This window comes from Chaetura pelagica, unplaced genomic scaffold (assembly GCF_000747805.2).
Source record: "Chaetura pelagica isolate M959 unplaced genomic scaffold, ChaPel_1.0 scaffold46, whole genome shotgun sequence".
Lineage (NCBI taxonomy): Eukaryota > Metazoa > Chordata > Aves > Apodiformes > Apodidae > Chaetura > Chaetura pelagica.
The window spans coordinates 4,835,026-4,855,872 of record NW_009954102.1 but is presented as its reverse complement, the minus strand read 5'-3'; the positions used below and the strand labels follow the sequence as shown (position 1 = coordinate 4,855,872).

Here is a 20,847-nt window from a genome sequence, read left to right as displayed (position 1 = left end):
AGAAATCTCAAATTGTTTTAGTGAAATAAATGTATTTTGGTTCTGTGGCTGACTCTTCAGAGATAGTGCAACTTAAACACATCTCCTGTTGCTGGAAAGGTCGTAAGATCTAATCAGTTTTAAAAGGTGGTGAAGGGAAGCTGGGGGAAAGCAATGTGCAGAGACCTTATTCAAACTGCACAGTCAACATGGTGGGATTGCAAAGCATAAGCTTCATTTCCTTATTACCCACCTATTTGAGAACAGGCTTTTAAACAAGTGATGCATAAAAAGCTGGAAAGAAGAGAAGACTACAATAGCACAGAGTCTTTACTGTTGCCTGCATTGTACCAGCCTAGTCACACCACTCATCTTGCCAGCAGGACAGCTTAGCAGTGAGAATTAGCACAGCAGTAAACTGAACTCAGTGGAGTTTGCTTTTTGTTTGTTTGTTTTAACGAGTGCAGTATTTTCTAAACCTCATCTGCCACACTCTGCAAATCTAGATATTAATTTTAAAGGAGAAATGCCCAAGAAGAACCTATAGTTTATGTGGGTTGAGGTCCAGAGAGAATGACATCTGCCATACCAATTTGAGGGAGCCTGAACAGAAATGAGATGTGAAAAAAAAAAAAAGATATTTGGAAATTGGACATGGAAAGTAAAATATATAAGACCAAACTCATGTATTTTGTATTTATAAGTTTGCATTAAATCAATAATTTATAAATTATTAACATGTTAGTGATGAAGTGGTATGACTGAGGCACAAATTTGAACCAATGTGTGTTTCAGCTGAGCTCCAGTTCTGGCTCCTCTTCTGCCGTGATAGAAATGGGGCTGGCTGGTTCCAGCTCAGACCAGTAAAGCTTAGTTAATTGAGCTGGGAACCTTGGATTGTTTCGAAATTGTCAATGTTGAAAAATATACAGAAAATGCTAGAAGCAGCATGACATGGTGCAACGGACAAGAAGAATGGGCTTCTCAAGGAGCCATGAGAAGATAAGACTGGTGATGGTGCACTGGTGATGATGTTGCACGGCACATCTTCACTGGAGCAAATGCTCCCCGTGCACGCAGGGCACACCATGGGTGGGCAGAGAAACCTTTAATTCCCATCAACCATTTTGATGACACAAATCCATCAGACCCTAACTCTGTATGAAAGAACAAACCCAGGGAACATCCAACCTGGAGTACGTCAACCAGATCTTGCTCACAACAACACTGGATTTATGAAGGATTTTTTCATGGATGCAAGAAAATTGCAGATCCTGACTTGTCTGTGGGAGCCCACCTCCAACTCTTTCAGCCCTTGATGAAGCTGGCCAGGCTGGCCTGATGTAGCACCCCCTGTTTGCTGTCACAGTTATGAGCAAACTGTGAGCTACATCCTGGTATGTGTGCCATGATCAACCACTGCGAAAGAAAATGTCACCACAATACCAAGTGTGAACCAAGACCCAAGAAAGAATTCTACCTGAGATGTGAAAGCAGCTGCCACGCAAACAACAGGCTACGCTTCTCTAGATAATTTTCCACTGATCACTGTGTCAGGATTTTAAATTAGAATCTCAACCCAAATAAATAATGGATTGTAATTTTCTTATATTTAATCTTGGGTTTCCCAATTATCTTTTAAGAGTTGTTAGAAGGAGGGCTTCCAAACCTTACAATGAGATCTTAAAACCTCACTAGATGGAGTGATTCTTACCTAGAAACGAAACGCAGACTTTACAGAAAGTATGAAACTGGAACTTGCTGGCAGCTTCCAGTAGGGTTTTTGCATTGGCTGAATCTATGATCAAAGAACCTGTATAAACAAACTCCAGGAGTAACTCCAGGACATCCGCAGTGAGGTTGGACATGGCCAATTCCAGCTTCTCTCCACTTCTGCTACTGTCTCGTGGTGACCTGGTAACAGCAGACAATTAAATTACGGACATTACACCATCCCCATTTTGCTGGCATTTATTGATTAGTGAGGGCTAGAAAATCGCTTTGCACCTCATTATATTTCTCCATTATTTTGTTTACGGAACTGAAGAATACGAATTTTAAAATAACTGAACTTAAAAACTTACTGGATCTGAAAGAGAAGAGTCTTAAAGCAAGTCTTACAAAAAAATCTGTTTATTGCTACTTTGCATTTTCATGCAAAAACAGTTGCAAAAGAAAAGGAAATAAAAAGAAAAAATGAATGAGCCAACATTAATGAAAATGAGGAACAAGATTAGCGTTCAAAGGGAAACAATACATTTTAACATCTTGGTTAACATCTCATCTTCTGTGCATAACATAACTGTTAAGGAAAAACCACTCTCCAATTTCAAGAGAAAAGGTCATCTACTTTTTCAGGGATCCAGCACTGGAATTATTTTAGATGTCACGTGCATTTAAGGATACATTAAAGACCTTTTCTTAAAAAATAAAAATAAAAAGTATTAATTTCTGTTAATTTTGAACTTGTCATTATGGTCTATTGAAGTACATGTATGATAGATATAATATGCATATACAGAGGGTCGTATAAAAAAATACATTTATGCTTATTCTGAAAATCTATTGTTCCCTTTTAGGCACTAAAATAAGGAAGCCCTTCATGGTAATTGCTTTGAAAACTGAATACAAGACAAGATAGACAGACAAAATGGTTAGAGCAAAGAAGGGAGAGGGGGGAAAACAACAACCAGCTCTGCCACAGGAAGCCAGCAGCCATCCTCTAGGAGTTTCATGACTGTGGCCTACGGTTTTTCCTGCATGAAGTGCTGAACAATTTGGGGATCAAAGTATCTCCTGCATTTGAAGTGTGGATTAGTGCTTGTGAAATTATTGGACAAAAAGAAAATCATACTGAATTAAAGTAAGGGCCCAGTTCTGAATGCATGGTTGGCTGATGTGTCTGCAACACTAAAGACAGGTTACACCTGAAAGACAAAAGCGATGATAAATTTGGTAACATCAAGGAGGGGAAATCTGCTGGAGTAAGAAAATAAACTCTTTTAATGGTTAGGACCATCCAGCACCTTCTCAAAGAAACATGAACTTCTCTTAGTCACTGGACAGTGCACGTCTGCTCGCTCCAACTCTGCTGGAGTACTTGCAAAGGCATCGCACAATTGACACAAAACCGGTATTCGATGCTGTGAGACTTCTATGGACTGGTCAAAGCATCACTCTTCATGGGCAATGCCAGCTTTAAGCATGAGCAAGAGCACTACCAACCTCTTGGATTCATACAGCTGCCTATAAAGGTGATGGTCAGACCTCTACTACCCTCATGAATCAAAAAACCCCTGACGTACAAGGTTCAGTTTTCTTCCCTCATGATACCCCACCCACCCCAGTTACCCCTACAATAATTTTGGAAAATGACTAAAATGTGGATGCTTTGTCACTGGTCTTCCATTGACTACCCTTGTTCAAGTCAAAGGCACAGCTTTAATTCATACAAATTGGTTCAGGATCAAAGCTTTAAAGAGGTTTCATTTCTCTACTGAAAGTATTTAGATGGAGTCCATTACCACAGCAGAGGAGCAGCTAGTAGCCCTTAACTTCACACACTTCTCTAAGGCAGTGAACAATGGTTAGTCCCATTCACAAAGGAAACTGAGGCACAAAAAGACAAAATCACTTGCCTGTGATCATAGAGAAAGTCAGGGGCAAAGCAAGGATCTAAACCCCAATTTTTAATTCTAAATGTTGGACTATCCCTTTGCACAGGAATACAGGTGGTTTAGATCCTATTCCACAAGCAGACAGATAAGAATACATGTTGATTGTGATAGCTGTGGTACCCCACATACACAGATGTGTATGCTACTCCAAATCCTTATGCTTTATCATACCACAATATTCTTCCTGAACTCTTTCTGAACTCTTGCAAATTCGTATTTGCACTCAAGGCAGAAAACCTCAAGTGTCAAATCAGAAGAGTTGCTGCTTCTTAGATCCTCAAGAGGATGTCACAAAATGTTATTTTTTTTTCTTTCTCACACTCACATACCAATAACATTCCACATATCTGTTTTATTTCCAGTTGTTCCCACTCTTGGTGCTGCACCCTGAGCTATCAAAGTGCCTCCTGGTACCAACATAATTCTGGTTGAGTTGAAGTGGTTTGTACCTGACAGTGAGTTCATACTCATGAGGGCTGGTTAATAAGGACATTGCCTAAAATTTAAGGGAGATTTGCAGGAACCCAGCAAGAGACAGGATTAGGCTCTCTGCACTGTGGGAAGACCACAACCATAAGCAATTATTTATTTCAAGCCACTAATTGCACTGTGCTGGTGATGGCTGTGGGAATGACTGTGCAGCAGGAACTGCTCGCTCTCTCCCAGCGCAAAGACGAGGAGGCACAAAGGAAAAGATGACATGACACCAATGCCAGTGTAGACACACACCCACGTTAGCAACAACTGCAAGCTGCTATTTTTCAGAATAATTAAGTAATAATCTCTTTTACTGTGTAATACACCAAGCAATAAACTGCTGCTTGCAATTGATTAAACGCCAAAGAAAAGCTAAGGTGTTTAATCAATCACTAGAGCCACTTACGGCAAGTTTAATACGAAGCTACAGAGATTATCGATATTATACATCGAGACAGAAATGGGAAGGAAAATTATCCCTGTTCCTTCCTCTGCAATGCCTTGAATGTGTTGTGCTGTCTTGCTTGCACTTTCTAAGCAGTGAGCAATCTGGATCCATGTTTAGCTGCACCAGATACTGAGCACAGGTTTGGTTCAGCCCGCACAGGGAAATCACAGGTACCCTGGTTTACGTGTTGGGGATCTGCCTTGGTCTGGGCTGGACAACAGGCAGGAAACTGATTGAAGCAGGTCCTCATGGATCAAATATGAGTGTTGGAAGGAAGAGAGGAAAATAATGGGGGCAAACAGGCTGATGTGACTGAAGTGGGAAATTCCAAGATTTCTTCTCAAAATCTCAGTGAATCAGATTGAGCTTTGGTTGAGACCAAAGCTTCCTGTGCTCCTTGGCTTTGCATGTATTGGAATATCACTATGCTCTGTGCAGTTGTACTGCATCTATTTGGGATGGAGCTTTCACTTAGTTACTCTAAAGGTACTGCAAAGAAGTGGCTAAAGCTGTATGACAAGAATAGAATTCAGTCCCATAAACGCACTGGGGAATAGACTGGGGAAAACCTGGACAAATGTATACACCTGTGCCCCAAACAGCTCATCCTGTAGCACCTTAGGAGGAGTTCTGTCAGTGACACCAGTGGATGCAAACATTTAGGAAAGTCTGCTCTCAGAAAAGCACTGACTTCTTGCCTTTAGAGCTGGGAAAAGAGACAGCTCTACCTAGTATATAAACCCTTTCCTCCACTCCTGGCACAAAGACAGGGGATTCTGGGGATGGAGAGCCTTCCAGCTTCGTGTTTCAGTTTCACTTGAAGCCAGGCAATGTACACTTATTGTCCATGGACATCATTAAATGTGGCATATTCTGCTATTTGCCCTGCAAACTCTAAAGTTTAAACAGAATGATGTCATTTTATTGGCCTTGTAATCATTGCTCATATTATAAAGGTCACACATTTCACATTGTGGCAGAAAATCAATAGCTCTCCCAACAGCCTCTGGAGGGAAAAGTTTTGCTTCTGAAGAATAATATGTAATAAACAATTTTAGTTCTTACTTTATCATGGTTGTAATCTTGGAGAATAGCTACAGTAAAAATCTGGCAATGGCTGATATATAAACTCATTAAAATTAGCAAGTGATTTACAACAGGACTTTAAAAAAGATTTATCTTGAGCTAAACAGCAAAGAGGTTTGTTTAGGTCTACATTTAAACAAGCTCCATGAGCTCTTTAACAGTTTAATTTTATGGTAACTGTTGGGGAATTCTTTCAGATTTACGAATCATGTATTTCTCCAGCAAGGTGATAGACCTGAACCTGCAGATAAGCAGGAACTGCAGATACACTCTGAATGGGTAAAGGGGAGTTAGTGGAAAATATTGTGTATTGTCTGGAATGATTACGTCTAACAAAATAAAGCCAAGGCCTTTGAACATACTCTGGCTACTTATCTTTCACCTTAATTACTTAAACTAGAGAAGACAAAGGCACAGGGAACCTCTTAAAGCAAAAGATGGCTCGATTATGCTCTCAAATAACAAATCAAAATCGATGTCCTTTTCTATTAACTAATATATAGAAAAGACCTAAAATGTTTAAATACTCTTAGCAGGAAAAATAACCCTAAAGCCTCATCTGGAAGATACAGGAGTGGAACTGACAAAAGAAGAAGTAGAGAACTTCACATTTTTTGTATTAATTTGTCCTTGAAAATGATTTCCATACGTATAATGCCCACAGACAAGAATCAGCACTAGTGTTTTCATGCTTAATAGTGATGCAAGTGAGGTGCCTTAATTTACAAAGCTGCATTTAGTCTCTAATTCAGGCTTCCCTCATGGTTTAGATATGCTGCCTTCACCACCTTGCAATGTTATTTTGACTGACTAATGGTTTGGCTACAGCCTCACTCAACTTGAGATCAGATACAAAAAGCTACCTATACCCAGTGCAGATGCCATCCAACTCTCTGTTTACAAGCTACAGTCACAAAGTCAAAACAAATCCTGGATGTTCAAAATGGAGCCATCTGCACGGAATAAACATGAAAAATGTGAAACATTTTATGTAAATGTACATTACTGCCTAGGAACAGTTGGTGCAGCTTCCTCCCAGCCTGCCTGGCTGGGAACAGGAGGACTGACAGAGTTTGTGACACCTATTTACGTTCAGAAACATATGACTCACTGCACCTTAGACTCAAAGGTAGGATGTATATCGAAGCTTTGTGCTCCAAAAGGACACTGAAATGATCAGATTTTAAAATGAAGATATGTTCAGAATTATCTTTTCTGATCTTTCCCCAGGCATGTGGGACTTGGTGTGTGTCTTTTTTCTTTTTGCTTCTCCAAGGTCCATCGCTTCTGCCTGTGAACAGATAGTCTATCACCATTACCTGCTCCTCTCAACAGGAGACAACACCAGAGGGCTAGTTCCATACTACAGCCTCCATTTTGTTCATATTACACCCAGAACTCCTGTTTAACAAAAAGGAAAGCAGACTGATTCTGGCAGTGCTATCTTTGACTATCTCTTGTTCAGGGTCTCACGCAAGGCAGGAATTTGAATATCCTCCATGAAAAGCAGATGTTTGAGCTAATGGGAGGCTACTGGACTGCCAGCACGTCCACAGGAGCCCCAGCTCCACCCTTGACTGAGGCTTCATATTTTGGGGCTGGTCCTTCCTTGCATGGGTCAAAGAAATGGCCTGTTCCACTGCTCAGCTACACCCTGGCCTCTTCACCTGATGCCTGCCCAAGATCTGCCCCATCAGCTTGAAATGGCTTGCTTTCATCATTAGGAACATAAAAGTTTACCCTAAATTAATTATGTTCCCATTCCACTAGAATAAAATATTTGCTTCAACAACAGACAGGACAAAAAAACCCCAAACAACCAGATCAAATTGCTTTGTTCTCCGGATAGTGTTTTGGTCTCCAGAAAACAGGAAATTCAAGATTTGGATGTAAGATGAAGCACTTAAATGAAGAGAAGCTACTTCTTTTTGTCTCTGTCAAATTATTTTGATTACCAAAGAAAGGACTCCAGACTAGGATAGGCAGCTTCTTATGAGACTTAAGAGCCTGCTAGCTATGTGCTCTTAAAAAACTGTTCATGTCTATAAAATTTAGACTGAACATCTTATGTACTGTGGAACATTAGCCTTAAAGCAGTGAATCTCCAGGCAAAGAAGAGACTACAGTATTGCTGCATCTTAACTGTCCACTATTTGAATTTCATAATCTTCAGAGTTATTAACGGTTCAAAATCCACATGTCTATTTATTTTGGGAGAAGCAACAAAGAAACCTAGTTATGTTATAGCCAACCTTCAGCTATGAACAGAACAGACATAACACTCTACATGGGAAGTCATATTTCAAACTGAACAGCTTGATTTATCATAATTACATGCTCATGAGATACAAAAGCATAGATGCCCAAACATACCAACATACATTTCCATGACACACACATCAAGCTGCATGTGTACACTGAGGTAACAGGATATTTACTGAGTTATCCAAGTTTATGCAGCTGCAAGGTAATCAATCATGTAAATGATGACAGGAAGGGACATTTATATAGCAACATCATTGCAATATGTATGTCATAAGGCACTGAATGTTCTATTAAATAGGATTTAAAAGAAATAAATTACATCCTAGCATTGCTTGTCCTTTGGAATTATTTTATCAGCTCACAATGTATTAACTTTCAAATCTCTGCCTTTGCTATACTATCTTGTAGATAAATATGATCTTTGAGCCTCAGTCACTATCCATCTGTCTCACGAGAGACAAAAACATACACTGTAATGGTGCTATTGTATGATTACGATAAAGAACTAGTAAAATCACAAGATTAAATAAATTACAGTGTTTAGACAGAGGCTTGCAAATTTGTCATGAAAATTTACCTGACCAACAAATCAATTTGCTCACTTTTTACCAGGATGTTGATACAAACAATGTTCCTTGTTCCAGGCAAACAAAATTTGGCAAGACTAGTGTAACTTGTCAGGGTCAAATGCTGCCAGTTTGCACCTGCTCTATCAGAAGAAAATCAGGGAAATGAATGGCTCTGTGCTCAGCCACGCACCAGCAGCTCCTGCTAATGCGCCATCACGGAAACCATCATTACAAACCAAGATGAGCAAAGGGATTAACTGCAAAATGCTTTTGTTCAACAGCAACATGGCCAGAACAAAAGAGAACAAACAAAAGAGCCATGGCTCCTATGTAGCCTTAGTGCCATTCCCTGATGGAACACAATTTAATTGCTCCTTCAAGACTGTTTCTAAAGGCGTGGGATCAACAGCTGCCTGTGATGCTGCAGTGTCGGAGATCACAGCTGGGAGGCATAACTCTACCTCCCTGCTGAGATTTAAGGAAGAAGATGAGGAGTTTGAAGATGCTGGCTCAAATGGCTAGCAAGTGCATGGAGAAATGAATAGCAAGTGCCCCTCGAAGAACAGCATTTCACAGCCTAGGGACTAAGAATAAACTACTGGAGAAGTAAAAAACGGGGCCAAGTTATTAACAGCATGGGATCTGACTTGTTTGTAAGTATCTCTAGCAGCCTAATTCAGCAAATGTGTGTCAAAATAGCCTGGAGTGAGTGCAAGTATTTGTTAAAAGTAAATAAAAGATGCAAGCAGGTTTTGGTGGATTATATGGGAAGGAAGATGAAAAATGAAAAAAGACAAAATAAAAAATTTATTCCCATCCAACTTAAAGCGCATGCCCTTAACCAACTCCTGTCTGATTGGTTTTAATGATATTTATTACACCATCAAAAACCAGCTTAGCAGAGAGCTGGCATTATGCAGCTAATAAATCTGTTTCTTAGGAATGTCCTGAAATTTATACAAGTAATTATCTAGGTAAGTCTATCCAAGGCTTTCTCATCAGTGCAATGTCTAGAGGGAAAACAATAATAAAATAATGATAACCACAATTATTATTTATTACTACTACTATGATTATAGTAGTGCCCAAAGATCCCAATCAGCATTTCAGTAATTAGAATTAATTCTGTCAGACAGTGCTTCTGTCTCACTCAGCTACAGGGTGTTGCTGCTGCTTTTCTATAATACACACAGAGCCAGTCTGTGTTCTGGCTATCAGTGAAAGGTAATATATTGCATCACCTATGGCCACAGCATATGCAGGAAAGGGCATGGAGCTCTTCTCACCCCATCAGTCCTTGCCCACACTACCCCAAAAAACTGGTTTGAGTATTTCAGTCACTGAAGATTAGCTCTGTGCAAGCAAAAGAAGGGGGGGATCAGGATCTGATATGATCAAAACCTGGTCATATTAATTCAAATTCATTATCCCAATCCAGCAGTGGCTAATCCTTGATGATTGAAATGAAAGGAAGTGAACTGCTGATCCTTGGAGCTACCTGCCAGCATGCTGGAGCTGGAGATTTGATTACCCTCATTTTAGGGCAAGACTTGCTTTTGGAAGTGGCTCAAAAATGATAGCTTTCAAGAACACAGCTCCAGCTGCTATGCTGTGGAAGTTTTTTGTTGCCTTTGATCTATTTATCTTGAACTGCACCTCATTAGAGAACTGTTCCCTCTCACCCCTAAATCTCAACACAATCAAGCCTACACAGGGCTGTGAGATGTAAGTAAATATAGGCAGGTCACTGCACTGGCATCACATGAGTGGTTGTATGACAGCTGCATGGCTTGCAGATAGGTCTAGCCAGAGCAAGAGAGGTGATTACTCTGTCATTTCTTGGATAAGATTCACAGGATTTGTAGTTGTGTCTAGAAATTACGTGAGTGTGAAGTCCAAACTACAGAAAATAGAGATGTTGGCAGTGAGGCAGAGGAGCAGGAGGCTAAGTGATTTTGCTCAGTGCCTCTGCAAGTTGCGGCCATTACAAGGCAGCAGCTTAATTTCTACATTGCACCTTAAGGCTTGAAAAGAAGCCCTTCTCTCTTCCTCACCACAGTTTCTCTTCAGAGCAGGGCAGATCAATCCCTCCCTCCTTTCAGAACCAGGATCCAGCCCAATCCATAGACCCTCCCATAGATTCACCCTCCTAACCCATGGCCATGCTTGTCAGGTTGGAAACAGCTGGGCTGCGATGCCTGCTAGGGGTTTCGTGGCAGTTCCATAGCCTGGCAGCCCAGGAACACCACTGAATATTTGTAAACTGCAGTTCATTTATGTAGAAGACTATACATTTTTGCTTGATGACAACACGTTTGCCAAAGCCTGGCAGCTGCAAAATTTGAAACCCAGCAGGCAGCTCCGACAGGTGGGTGGGAGCACGGCTGCTCGGCCCGGCACAGCAAGTGAAGAGCGCTCACAGAAAGGGGCCACCAAAAGCAGGAAGCTGTCTCCCATGCCAGGATTTTGCACCCAAAACAAAGCAATTGCCATTCCCTCGTTTCAGAGCAAAAAATGCCACCCGTGCCATAATTTCCGCTTGCACCCTGGCAGTAAAGGATGAAGAATATTTTATGCTCCCGTGCAGCCTCTCATTCTCACAGTCTCCTTTAAATGGTTTAAAAGAAACTGTCTGTCCAGGCACAATATACCCCTCCTGGCACCTGAAACAAACACCCTGTTTTTAACTCCTTGTTTCTCTGTTTTCAAAGAAACATTTTATTTGTTTCCACATTCACCCTGTTCTACAGTGGAGCAGAAGCAGGCAGATACAGAAATGCTGCCTGTTCCTCTCCTGGAGTTAAAAGGAAGGTTCTTAATAAGGAGGAAAACACAAAGGGGTCACTAAGAGTAGATTTTTCTTTCATCTGCTATTTCTCATTTTGGGCTTTTTACAACGTAAACACAAACCAGACAGTCTGTTTTCCAGACACCTAAATGCTTTTGCAGTTTTGTCAGACTGTTTCAGATGGATAGCAGCAGGTTTCTCTGTCTTGCATCCAAATGTTGCCTTTCCACACAATGGTGTAAAATCCAGAATGACATATCTGTCTTCAGTGTAGGTGCAAAAGCAAAAGGAATGTGGTCCTCTCACCCTAAACATGTTACTTCTCCCTGCCCTGCCTGCAAGCCTTAAGAAAGTAAATACAACCTTATTTTTTGGGGGAAAAAAAATAATTAAAAATTATCTGAACACGTGCAAAAAGAGGCAAAGTATTGTGGAAAGGCAGTTCAGCCATGAATTCACTTGCTCTGCTCCTTAGGAAATGAAGAATGAATGTAGTGTTGCAGATGACACTGTATTAAAAGTGCTTGCTTCTTGTGACCAAATCTCTTTGCATATGTTTGTGACATTGCTGCTTCGTGCTAGTGGAATTAGGCAGCCAGGATGACTTCAAAGTTTAAAAGCATGATTAAAAAAATCTTGAAAAGGCAAAGCTTATAGGACAGGATCTGTGTATCTTTAGTAACTGACCATAGAGACAATAAAGTTAGAGTCTATGTATGAAAGTCAGCATTTTGGCCAAAAATAGACTTTTATGTCAAGTGCATCCTACTATTAATGTCATATTTGGTAGAGATTCCAGCATTTTGGGTTGTATTAAAAAGAAAGCAGCAAATTAAAATGTTCCTGTGAAAATCCCTTTGTTACGGAAATATCCCATTCAATTTATTCAGCAGCTGTATTTGTCAATCCCAAATGCAGAGGGGAAAAAAACCGATGCCTCTTCATAGGATTTTCTGTTCCTTCCTTCCAGAACACTCATCTTCTACCAGATACAAAGACACAGAGCTCATTTCTCTCCTCCCCTAAACCAAGAAATTGTAGCTGTAAGGCTGGTTTAAATAAGAAAATCTGTGCTCTGAGAGAGAAGTAATTTTAGAGACAGGTTTTTTGATCTCTTTGTTTCTTCCTATGTACGTATATAAGCAGATGTATGTGACATTCAGACAAACACTAGTTTCTGGAAGGAATCATTCATGCACTTTTAGCCAACTACAAATCAGGTGTCTAATCAAAGCTAGGTGACTAGCCTTCTCTCTGGGTGATGAAAAATGAGCATTTCCAGAAGGCAAATCACTCTGTTTATCATAAGGTGAGATGAAACACCCTATGGACATTCTCATCTTCCCTTACAAATGCAGAGAAACCCTAGATTACCAGTTTAGGCTGGACCCTTGAAGGAAGCAGTCTAACACCCATCTTAACTTTATAGCCTAAGCAGATCACTTCAGCTCTCTTATTAATAAAGAGGGATGGCTTCCTCCTTCATCTCCATCTTAAGACACCTATTTTATGGTAAGAGGACTTGCCTCCTGGAGAAGTCTATGTTCCTTTCTGTAGACTACAGCAGCAGGCTACAATGCAAGGTTGGACTAAACTGTCCCTAGATGTCAACCTTGGGCCTAAAGGCTGGTTGACAGTAAGAGCTCATTCCTCCAGAGGGATCTACTACCTGACTGCACATAGGTACTTGAATTAGGAGACAAGATTCCTTCTGGAAACCTCTAGGCTGCTTCTTTTAGTTGCCTGTACCATAAATTAGGTCCCCACTTTGGGAAGGCTGATTTCCTAAGTACCTAAAATATAGTTGTGAATTAGAGGCCAAGTAAGGCAGACTGGAAGCAACTGTGGTTTGCTGTACACTCGAAATACATAAGGTGGCACTTAGGGGATAGAACCCTACGCCAGATGTTACTTAGCATCCAGTTCCTTCTTCTGAAGTTGTATACTGCAGTAATCTTGTGTGGGTCACAGTTTGAAGAAGCTGACTAAACATGATTACCCTAAGCACAGATAAAGCAGAGTAGCTTCTCGATTTGCTCTGTGCCTGAAGGAGCAAGCAGAAAGGCCAAGTACTCAACTCCATACCTGACGATAAGTAGGATCCAAGATTCACCAGAGAAAAGACTATACTTCATGAAGAGAAATCTCACTCTATGAATATCTTTAATACTGTGTAAAATAGTTTCTGAGGTTGTTACCAATAGCCCCAAAGCCCCTGAGGTCACTCCAATATGTCCCACTAGAAGACCAGCCTTGGACGTGAAGCCATCTTCATACATCCCTACCCCTCCTCAACACCTCTTTCCTGCCTTCGTGGTCACAGCGAATTGGAACTAATGTCAGGAACATTTCATACCTGCTGTTTCTAACACATTTAATCCTTTTCATATCATTTTGCACTTAGAAGGACCAAGAGTAGTTTTTATGGTCAGATGCTATTGGGAGGGAGATAAAAGGCAAGTTCTGGCTTAGGCTGGAGTGCTTCACAGGTCTGATGGGGACTGGGTAAGCAGTTTCTACGTGCACCAGTACCAGTGTTGTATATGGTGCTGAGCTTAGGCACAGGACTGGACTAACCCAACCTGAAACAGGCTGTGCTCATACATTTAGAAGATAAACTGCATGGAACAAGAACTTTTTTAGAGAGACACCAGAATGCACTTCGCAGTTTTAACCATTTTCTGAGAAACTAAAGGGGTTTCAAAGTGCATTCTCATTACCACATTTGTTTGATAAATAAGAAGTCACTTACAGTTGTTTTGGTCAATTAGGCCTGACTATCATCTTTTCACTACACAGCAGTAAAAAAGAACATTTTTTTTCTCTGCTATGAGTAATTTTTGTCAAATAGCCTTCCTTAAGATGGTCAATAGTTCTATTATGCTTTTTGTCTATTTATTTTTTTTGAAGAGGGGATAATTGATCTTACTTGTTTCTGAACATTTTCCTTTTATTCTTTTGAGACACTACTTGCTAGTCTACTGTCAGATAGCAACTCAACACACAGTGGAATCAGTGGCAGAACATGAGGCTGACAATAATCACCCTGTGGCAAAGAACAGCTGAAGTAAGTACTCTGAAAGATATTGTTTTTCTGAGTGTTTACATGGATGCACATAGCACCTTCATGAATAGATAATCTTCTCCTTGAGTTTTCTGGTGACCTATTGGTGCCTTCATTGGAATGGAATTAGAGTTTTACCTTAGCAGGCACTGATTGAAATGGCCTTTATATTACATTTAATCTCTTTTATTCTTTAAGAAAAACTGCCATTTCTTGTTTTGATTTCTATAATAATACAGAGAGTGCAATATAAATCAAATAAAGCTTTAAGTACTATCTCAACGGAGCTGCTAACAAATATCAGGAGAGGATTGCAGATGTATTTGATTTATAAACATATTGACTCTTGTGAACTATAATGATTCTGTATTATTAAGGGCAGGATCCTACAAAATGCTGAGTGCCTCTTGCAGCTTGAGTCCTTGACTTGCATTGACTTAATGGAGTTCGTGGAAGGACTAGGCTTTACACTGCAAATATCCTCTAAAAAGCAAGGCTTTAGAAATTCCATCCCACAGCCCTGAGTTTGTTGTCTTGCAAAGAGACATTTGCTCAGTTTATAGGTGAATATTTGTTTTTCACCTGACAGTTTTGCAAACTCAACTAGACATCAAGCTGGATTTTTCCCTATTCAAGCATCACCATCATTAATAAAGGTACTTTTGTCTTGGATACACCTGTGCAACTCCATTAGCCTTCCTCAAGGTTACACATGTGCAACTGAGGTTATATATGGAAGACAACTGGGATGGACACCAATTGACCTCTGGAATATATATTGCTGATGATGATGTGAAAGAAGGTGAAAAGTGTTGAGGTTGGCAAATGGGCTAAACCTTTCACTATTTTTTTCTTGTACTGCATGTGAGCCTGTGTGAGCAGCTGAAAGACAATAAATGCTGAAATCTAGAATTTTGCTTTTATAGCCTCTTTTCAGAGCACTTAAAAGTTGGGTTTTGTGTTGTGGGGTTTTTTGTGTTGTTTTTTTTTTTGCGTGGGTTGGTTTTTTTTCCCCTTCTTCTTCTTTCTTTCTGTTTATTTGAAAGTAGTTCATATCAGAGCTGTGCTCAGTCTAAAATATATCTGCATTTCATAAGTAAATTATAAAGCAGCAACAATCCTAAGTGTGCTTCTAGAAACAGATGCTGCCTGGTGACTTCCTACACACAAACAGATGTCTTCACAGCAAAATCCAAGTGACAGTCTTTGGTCAGTCAATTGTTGGATTTCTATAAGTTGATGCTAAGATTTTTATTTCCCTATATACTCTACTGCTTATCACCCTAAAAAGCATATAATTAGCCTTAACAATTAAATGGTAATGAGCAGACAGAAGAGAAAGGACAGGAGAGATCTGGCATAGCTACAGCTAGCAATCATTAGATTTACAGAGGGGAAAAGACATGCTTCCTAGGCCAAGATATTTTTTATGAATAATTGATAAGACAGTCAGACACAGTTATATCATAGAAATGTAATATATATCCATAATTATAAAACCAGCTTTGTGCAAAAGGACATAATACACTGAAAGGAGATACCAGCCAATATGCCATCCTGAAATAAAATACAGTCACTATTGTGTTAGTTGGCAAAATTTAAATACAGGATTTGAAGCAAGCAAAATGTTCTTTAATCCCATTTTTTAGCACAGTCCAGGCTCAGTCTGCTCAGGAAAATACTGCAAGGCAAAATCAGCAGCTGCATTAATTTGCTGATGATTGAGAGAAAAATGAAAGTTATCCTCATGTTTTTTTTCTCCCTACTTGCTACTCTAACCTACTAATAATACGAGAGTACCAATTTTTTCCTATGCGAGTATATGAAGCATACAAATTGAAAAATCAATGTAATGGAAAAAAAAGATTATCATGCACTGTTTAGAATCAATCAGCTAGAAACAGAGGGGGAGGGGGGGAAACGTGAAGGTGGAAGCATGATGTTTAGAAAATGTAGATATTGAACCTACCCTAAACTAGGGTGTTTGTAGGAAAAATCTACCCTTAAGTCTTAACAGGCAGACTGAGCTATATTTTGAAAATAATCCTATTTCCAAGTTTTTCCAGAGAAATTAATCAGTAGTCTTTCCTTCTTTGAAAAGTCCCCAAATAATAATACAAATATCAATCCCTTTGCCCATAAAAGCCACACAAAAGCAGGTAACCAAGATTTCAGGGTGAAGGGATTATGACTCTCCAAATGCTTTATCAGCACGACGTCTCAGCATCGTTCACCAGAAGGCGGGTGGCTTTACTGCACCCCAAGGGACAGACTTGGGTCGCATGTGTCACAGTCCCTTGAAAACATTGTCAATAGTTTTTAGTTGTGGTCTGAATTCACCATTAGCAGTTGAGTTTAAATCTTAAGGTTTCTCAGTGGTGGAACACTTTCTTCGGCCAAAACCGGCCTGTACTGATCAGAAATAATTACATTGTACGAGTCAGATGTGTAACAAATGGGTTTGAGTCTCAGTTTGGAAATACATTCAGAGGAGGTGGAAAGAATGGCTACTGGCTCTGTGACAGGAGAGTCAATCTTCATAAACCTGCAAGAGAGGGGAGGAAAAAAAAGCGACACAAATGCGCCCTACAAAAGAACAGAGCAGATCACAGCTGGAAGGAAGGCAAACCTTTTAATCAGGTCCTTGAAATACAAGCTGCAGGAAGCTAGAACATTTTGGTGGACTTCAAACTCTTTGCCTTCAACAATAATTTTCAGGTCTGTAAACTCTTTCGCTCTGCGTTGCTGGTTCAACTCCTTCAACATTTCTGCAGAACAGAGAAGACAGACAGTGCCAGGGTTCCCATTAAGAGTTTTTTATTTTCACTTTTTACTTTTTTTTCTTTCTTTTTTTTTTTTTTTTTTTTTTTTTTTTTTTTTTTTGTAAAGAAGTAGAGAAAACAGGAAACAACTTGATATTTTTGTCGGTAAGATTGGCTCAACACAGACAGTCAGAAGTTACAAACATAACATATTAAAAAAAAAAGAAAAAGCAAAAGCAGGAACCAGTAGGTCTAAACAACTGAAATATATATACAGAAAAAAAGCAAAACCAATCCTAATTTTGGAAGGGTTAAAAACAAAACCAAAATATATCAGCATCAGCAAATCAGAAACACTGAGAATGTATTATCACAGAAAAGTTAAAATAATTTGTTATAAGAAAAATCAAGAGCTAATGAACTTCTATTCAAATGCAAATAAGTTTGGAATATACTGGAATAATATTGTAAAATTATGGTATTATGATGCAATATGAATTGGATATGGGTCAAAATAAAACCACAAAGCCTGCAAAAATAACTTATCCCTAACATAGTAAAAATGTGTTAAGCCTCTCAGTTAACAGAACAGTATTTCTAAATAATATATTAATTACAGTGCATAAAAATTAGCCAAAATATCAGTGCATCTTGCAATATACCTTCAGCATATAGACTACAATTGTATGTGCTTCAGAATTAGCTTAAAAGCATCCTTATGATAAAAAATAATCTCACACAGAGAATAAATTACTGCCTTTTATAGCAATTCCCATTTTTTGCACTCCAAGGATTTTTACCATCACAGCATTTTTATTTTTTAGCCTTCAATGGCTTCATTTACAGCAACAATCAACTTTCACACATCATGAAAGACTTGTAATGATTAAAATAACCTATGAAAGTGTTTCCCTCCTGCAATAAAGCACCTACCTTGTGTGATGCCTCCTTTTATAAAGCCTATTGGAACTAACAGAATGAAATAGTAGTAGGCCATGTCTTCATGTGTGGATATGAACTACTAACTGACCTACATGTTTTAAATGCTGGCTGGACTTTTAAGGGCAAGACTTCCCTCCAACTTTGCAGACCAAAGTGGCTCTCAAAATGAATAATGTACTCTTCACCTGGGCAATAGTCTAAGGGTTTAGTGATCAAAATGATAAGAGATTATTTTAAATACTAGAGGATTTGGGGTTTATTTTACGTTTGCAATAGGTCAAGGTTCTCATTTTCTCAGTGTTAATATGCTGAACACATTTCTCTTCAGACAGACCTGTAAATCAACAACAGTTCTTGACATGGAGTCCCTCCTTACACAAAGTAAAAGGGACCTGAAGAGTATGTAACTGTAACTGCATTTAATTCCACTGTGTTTAATGGCACTGGGCTGCCAAGGTGTTGCCAAAGGACCTCGTGGTAAAATTACTCAAATTATCTTTGTGCTCTCCTGCTTCCCCCATGAAACTCGACATGAATTATTAAAGTGCAGCACTAGTGGTTAAACAGGAAAACATGCAAATACAAAACTGTTGCATGGAAAAAAGCTCAGGCTCTCCCAAGCCCCAGCATCTGTGGTGCACATTTTTCAGGCCTAAGTAAATAAATGTCACCTTGCACATTTATGTCTATTTAATGGAAACACAGTAGTGTCTGAAAGGCTAATTATTCTGTGCTGAAATGGGTCAGCACTCTCCAGAGAGCAAGCAGATCATTAGAGAGGGCACAGAAATAACAGCAGGCTTGTGTCAGATCTATAATAGGGGAAAACAAAATACTCTGTCCTGTGGGTGCTACAGCAGGGACTATTTTTCACAAATTCATCTGAGCTGAAGTACAGTGATGCATTTTGAGCTAAATGGAAAATGAGATCTGAATGTTCACTCTTCTGCAGGAAAAGCTTCAGGCTCTTGCTGGAGGTGTGGTGCCTGAGGTCCAACTTGACTATGAACAGCTGAGGTCTCCATTAAAGACCAGTGATGCTCTGGACACAAGGGGTGTTTTGCCTAATTTATGGTCAAAGTGAATAAGGTCTTTGGTTTCACAGGAACAGCACCAGGTGCCTTCTTAGCTGCATATTTTTGGAGGCAGTTGTGGAGGAAGTATTTTTCCACCCCTTTTCACATATGAACAACTCATTTTTTCTTTCATAGTCCATTTTCCCCCTTTCACTTACAGCAGCTACATTTTTCTCCTAAGTTTCTATCATATAATGCCTTAAAGACAGTTACTCTTCCCTCTGAACTTTCGGATACTCTCTTATCCCCTACTTAATTTCACTTCTGTTTTCTGTCATTCCCCTCTTCAAATTTGCTCAACTACTGTTCTCCATCCCCATTTGCACTCTTCCTAAGTTCCCACTCAAGATCTTACTCTCTAGTGTCTCAGGCAGCCCTTCAAAAGCCTCCTTGCAGAAACCTTTCAAGACAAGGGTTCCAAACAAGACTAAATCATACAAGTTTAAGATTGCACTTACACAAGGGGTCAACCTCCATCTCACCTCATTCCATTTCCACCTTTTAAAGCTCATGATCCATTATTCTTGTGTTCAAAGAGGACAGCTGTATGAATAGCAACTGCATAAATGGATCCTGTGCTCCAGGAGAGGAACAGAGTTTAGTTGCACTCTGAATGGGTTGAGGGGCTTTGGAGGTGGGCTCAGGGTAAGCAGGACAGTAGAGACCATCCATGAACTCATGATTATGACAGAGATTGGTGAATAACAAGACAAAAAATTCAGCCACTGCAGTGATGGATGCTGTGCTCTCTGTGCTATCTCTGGTATTGTGAGAGCTGGTTTGAGCATCTAAATCCCCAGATGGCTCTTCCAGGTATTAGGCTGATTATTTGGACTTTACTGAGCACCCTTTAATTACATCCAGGCCTGCAGTTCCTGGGCACAGTTTCTATGTATGTTTTTCCACACTTCTGTGTGCTTTATGCTACAGGCATTCATTAAGGGATGCAAACCAGAAAACACAGGTCTGGAACATTGGTGCAATTTGGCTTATAAAAACCACAGAAATCAGAACAAGCTGTAATCAGAAACTGAAGCTTCTCTTTTTCCTACGGCCATCAGGAGGCTGTATTTCCATCCTTGTCCCCCTGATTTGTTCTAGTGCCCTCCAGAGAGAGAGGACTATGAACAATCCTCTATTTTTGTGGCTTAGTTTCTGAAATAGAAAGAGAAGAGGCATGTGGAGAGGAGAAGGAAATCAGGAGACTGCATTGATTCATTGATCTTCCTCACTGAGGCTCCTTTGTATTACTAAATAACTAGTAGGCATTAGTATTGGACACAAGGTTATATTGGAACGGGCCCTCATTTTCAGAGTATTTGTAATGCTCCCACTGTGCTTAGCCAGGTTTTAATGATTTATGAGGACTCAGGATGAGTTGAAAAACAAATTTTTTCACCAGGTAATAATGCCTGCCAATGAGTTGTAAAAGGAGACAACATAGTGGAGTCCTGGCAGTGAAAAATGATCTCAGTTGTCTCCTGCTAGTCCCTCTTCTGGGCTCCTCCTAATTCTCAGCTTTTCCTCCAACAAGTGGAATTTCCCAAAACCTTCAGGAAAGGATATGCTGGGAATTTCCTAGTGTTTATTTATTCCTCTGGTTTCTTAGTTCTTACACTGGGTTTTCTCTTTTTTTTTTCTTTTTTCTTATTTGTTTTTAAAGTGATCCAGGTAAAAATGAAATGCAAAGACAATTAAGGTGCAAGGTTTCAGC

General features: G+C 39.7%; 1 protein-coding gene across 1 annotated transcript in view; it reads right to left on the bottom strand.

The window, feature by feature from the left end:
* The window catches only part of KLHL29 (kelch-like family member 29), a 247,526-nt gene that overhangs the window by 58,553 nt on the left and 168,126 nt on the right, over positions 1–20,847 (bottom strand). The window contains exons 5-6 of the mRNA XM_010002410.1: positions 16,983–17,121; positions 1,694–1,893 (exon numbers count right to left, since the gene is read on the bottom strand). Coding sequence (XP_010000712.1) covers positions 1,694–1,893; positions 16,983–17,121 — 339 coding nt within the window. The remainder of the gene's footprint in view (positions 1–1,693; positions 1,894–16,982; positions 17,122–20,847) is intronic.